The sequence below is a fragment of the Limulus polyphemus genome, unplaced genomic scaffold (assembly GCF_000517525.1).
Source record: "Limulus polyphemus unplaced genomic scaffold, Limulus_polyphemus-2.1.2 Scaffold883, whole genome shotgun sequence".
Lineage (NCBI taxonomy): Eukaryota > Metazoa > Arthropoda > Merostomata > Xiphosura > Limulidae > Limulus > Limulus polyphemus.
Genome location: NW_013666493.1, coordinates 280,059 through 284,939, shown reverse-complemented (window position 1 = coordinate 284,939; position 4,881 = coordinate 280,059). Strand labels below are relative to the sequence as shown.

Sequence of the window (4,881 nt, the reverse complement as noted above, 5' to 3'; positions counted from 1 at the left end):
GGACTATTCAAAACAAGTTCTCAATGTATTCATGGACAAATCTTTATTTTAGTTTATTGAAAGTAATTTAATAAAAAATATGATATTTTTGTATGTGAAAGACTTGTAATGTTAACTGAAAGATATTTCATATTGATCGATATCAATATGATATTTTTGTATGTGAAAGACTTGTAATGTTAACTGAAAGACTGCCAAATTTTGTGAAGATATCCATGCTATATTAAATTTGTAAAGACTAAATGAGTACAAAGAGGTCACTTGGTCGGTCAAATTCACCGAACCCTGTCGAGAGAGTTAATAAGATAACTCATTTTCTTTGTAAAAGTTTTTCCAAAATGTCAGTATGTGAATGATAAATAACAATATATCTCTCTGAATGTAATTCACACATTCCGTGAATGTTATTCCATAGACAATATATATTATGAGTTAGTTTTTTGTGCATCTCCTTTTACCATTTTTTATTTTAAAAGAATATCTGATTACTATCCTATTTTTCAATTACTGTATAAACTATTGTTTTGATTCGTGTTAAATCTTGCTTTACAATATTTCTTGTGATGTCATTAATTAAAAATTTGATCTGAATGAATATTAATCTTGCACGAGACTGGAGAAAAAAAAACCCAGTTAGGATCAGTCATGGCTAATCATTCATTAAAATTTTCTGAAGGTTTTGAAAACTGAGTATGTTAACATGTTTTGTACTTAAAATAAATATATATATATATATATATATATATATGAAGTGTTCCAAATTTCTGGATCATTCTAGAATTATTTGAAAGTAAGAAATATAAAGCTTTTTTTTCCCTATGAAATTCAAGTATTCATTTAAATTTTAGGGAAACAGTTTCCCTTTGTCCATATTGCTTAAAAAGCATATGACTGATTTTCAGATGCACTCTTCATTAATCAATTTTTTTTTTTCCTATGATTTCACAATGTCGTTTTGTTGTGCTCGGTAAACTTAACTTGTTAGATTTGCTTTTATTACAGATTTTTCACATTGATTTTGGACACTTTCTGGGCCACTTCAAAAAGAAGTTTGGTATTAACAGAGAGAGAGTACCATTCGTGTTGACAGAAGACTTTTTATACGTCATTGCTAAAGGGGCTGAAAATCCCAAAAAAAGCAAAGAGTTTCAAGCGTAAGTTTAGAATTAGTTTTTCTAACCGTTTGTGCTAACAGAAGACTTTTTGTACGTCATTGCTAAAGGGGCTAAAAATTAAAAAAAAAGCAAAGAGTTTCAAGCATAAGTTTTAGAATTAGTTTTTCTAACCATTTGTGCTAAAAGAAGACTGTGTATGTCATTGCTAAAGGGGCTGAAAATCCCTCAAAAGCAAAGAGTTTCAAACGTTTTAGAATTAGTTTTTCTAACCAGTGGTTTATTGTTGTAATTTCTGCCTTTGGTTTCATGACAGAAATGTATGTTTCTTTATTACTATTTGTAGGTTGAATGTAACATGTTGTGGTTCAGTTTGTGTTCCTCACTTAGCTTAGGAAATAAAGGTTAGAGTATGTTTTGACTTAATTTTGGGTACAGTGATTCAGTTTTTGCAATGCAGGACAAGTGTCATAGACATTTCTGTATATATATATATACATTGATTATTTGCTTTTGTGTGTTATTGGTTTTGTTACTTGAATAAGAACTGTAGGATCGTTTCAGTCGTCAGTTTTCATACCAAATACTAGTATTAATATAATGCTTTTTACAACACAAAAACAAAATGTTGTATCTCTCTATGGGAAGTAGGATATTCTGAACCTTTAGGCATTATTGCTATAAATGCTAGTGCTCTGAGGTCGTGTCACTTCACAGACAGCTGGTAGCATCGTTAAGTGAGGACCAGGAAGCTATCATCAAACAAACTGTCAACTGGTTCTTGCCAGGAATGTAGTTCATTAGTTTTAAAATGAATAATTTAGTATATGCAGGTGTAATTATTTAATTAATAAATACAAAAATGTTTACAAAACTTTTTGATATAATAATTTAGGAGGTAATACACAGTTAAAAGGATATATTAAAAGTAAAAAAAAACAAAACGTTTTTGGACACAATAAAAGATAAACTCTTTATTAATTGTTTTAGCCAACTGGTTTTGGTAATACAGCTACTATCATCAGTATTAGCCTAGCGTATATTAAACTCCTAAGTTCATATTTAAAAATATGTTCAGGAGACAAGAGGAAGTGTGCAGTTAAATAATGAAATTCATAAACAATAGGAAATGATTCTATTTACACACAGAAGTTTGTTTTGAATTATGCTACTAATTTCCAGCAAGTTCTTTTCTATCTCTGTTTGTGAATTTCTTAAGATTTTTGACGTTTTTCCATTTACATTTATTATCACGGTTTCAAAAATGTTGAGCTACATTTGAGAGTATGGTGTTATTGTACTTTATGTCATACTGGTGCTCTTTCAGTCTTGTTTTTACTTTTCTTCTTGTTTGTCCTATGTACATTTTACTACAACTACAAATGATTTGGTAAATTCCATCTTCATTTTCAATCTTTTTAGGATTTTTGAATGTTTGTAAATGGTTGACAGTTTTGTTTTGAGGAATTAAATATACTTTGTAATCTTTTAATAAAAATGCTTTATCAATTTCTTTTGAAATAACAGGAAAAAAATGGTATACTAATGAACTTATTAATGGAGTTAATTTAGAGTATTTATGAAAACCTTTATCAACAATTTTAGGACCATAACCTTTATCCATTGCTACTACTTATAAGCACGTTTTCTTTGTTTGTATCTATGATATCAGAACATGTATTAATAACCTGCCATGCATGTATGTAAAATGTGCTTAATCTTTGATTTAAAGGGGTTGTAATGTATTGGCATGCCTGCAGCAAAAATGTTTTGAACACACTGAGTTTTAAGATTATTGTCATCTCTTTTAATAAAAACATCTAAGAAGTCCAGTTCATATTTATTGGATTCTGTAGTGTATACAATTCCTTCATCATATTATTCATATTGTTTAAAAAAACTTTATAATTTCTACGTATCTTCTATATGCTATAAAATTTATTAAAGCTTCTTGTAACTTGGAAATGTCAAGGGCATCCATAAATACATCACTAAAAATAGGAGATAAAAGGGACTCCATTGCTAGACCTGTAACTTGTTGAAAAAAAATGATCACTAATTTTAAATATGCAATTTTCAACACAAAGTCTTGATAAGATTGACTAATTATTTAATATATTCTAATGATAAGTTTCAATATCAAGCAATCTGATGAATAAATTATATGAGGTTTTACATACTGGAACATGTGTGAACAATGAAATAATTTCTTGCCATTATCCTGGATTTTAATATCTTTAAGCTCCTTTGCAAAATCGTCAGAATTTTTAGCTGTATGTTTACATTTTCTGATATTTACATCACACAATTTTTTAACCAATAAACCAGCTAATGGGTGTGTAGTATAATTTAAAATACTTATAATGGGCCTATATGTTAGGCTTATGTATTTTAGGTAAGGCTGTATTGCAGTTACTAGAAATACGCAAATTTTTTTATTCGCCAGAGAAAAGTTTAGTATTTTTTACAGCTGATTTATTCTATCCAGTGTGTTTTGTGATTTTTTTTTTCGTTTATGTTTCAGTTTCGGCCTTCATATTTTTTTGCATGTTTGTTTGTCTGTTTTTTGTTTTTTTTTATATAGGCATAATTGTATGATGAGATATATGTACTGTTGTTTACTCTTAATATTTTACTCTTAATATACAGTTGCACAATGTGTTTATAATGAAATTAAAAGCCGTTTAGGGGGGCAGACTGCCAAGTGAACTGTGGGATTAGGTGTATCTTAAGATCTGTTGAAAATACATAATTTATTTAATGTATTGACTAACATTTTTATAGGTTTTTATTACAGGTTGTAACTGTATTTTTTTGTGAATTGAAAAGTGACTAAAACAAGTTTTTTATTACTATTATTCCCTGTCATTGATACTTGTGAGTTCATATAATGACTTAAAAAAATTTACCAAATAAAGTCTGCAAAATGTACGAATACTTTCCCAAAAGTTTCATTTATTATTACTATTATCATACAAGTTATGTAAACATGTTCCACTGCTGTGTGTTGAGCTTAAGCTTTATATTTAAGACAAAGCCCAGATATATATTGGATACATATTAGGTTGTCAAGAAATTAATGTCACTTTTTTTAGATGAAAAAACCCAAACAACTTATATATCAAAACAAAACATTTATTAAATGAAATAGTCTCCATTCTTAACGATGGTGCTTTTCCATCTTACAATCAGGTTGTTAATGCCCTGAATAAATGAATCACTTGGCTTTGAAGCAAAAAACATGTCGATTTCCTCTTTAACACCTTCCACCTTTGCTTACGTTTTCCCATTAAGATGGTGTTGCAGCGAACGAAAAAGATGATAATCTGATGGTGCCATTTCTGGAGAATATGGTGGGTGGGTGAGAACTTCCCAACCCAACTCCATAATCTTGTGTCACATGAAACGTGCCACATGTGGACGTGCATTGTCGTGGAGAAGAAGAATACCTTTCTGATTGAAGAGACAAGGGTGTTTCTGATGAAGGGCTTAATTCAAACTTTCCAGTTGCTGACTATAGATCTCTGCATTGACAGTTCATTGTGGATTGAGGAGTTTGAAATGAATTACTCCTTTGATGTCCCACCAAATGCAAAGCATCACTTTTTGTGGATGGAGTCCAGGTTTTGGGGTCAGAAGTGGTTTTTGTCTAGGACTGAGCCATTGATTTTGGTGTTTAATATTTGCACAGAGAATCTATTTTTCATCACAGGTGACAATTATGTCCAAAAATAGTTCACGCGCATTAAGTGCCAGAAAAGATGAAGCA

General features: G+C 29.8%; 1 protein-coding gene across 1 annotated transcript in view; it reads left to right on the top strand.

Moving 5' to 3' along the window:
* Positions 1–4,881, top strand: part of LOC106461027 (phosphatidylinositol 4,5-bisphosphate 3-kinase catalytic subunit alpha isoform-like) — a 46,430-nt gene that overhangs the window by 36,751 nt on the left and 4,798 nt on the right. The window contains exon 17 of the mRNA XM_013920807.2: positions 1,003–1,154. Coding sequence (XP_013776261.1) covers positions 1,003–1,154 — 152 coding nt within the window. The remainder of the gene's footprint in view (positions 1–1,002; positions 1,155–4,881) is intronic.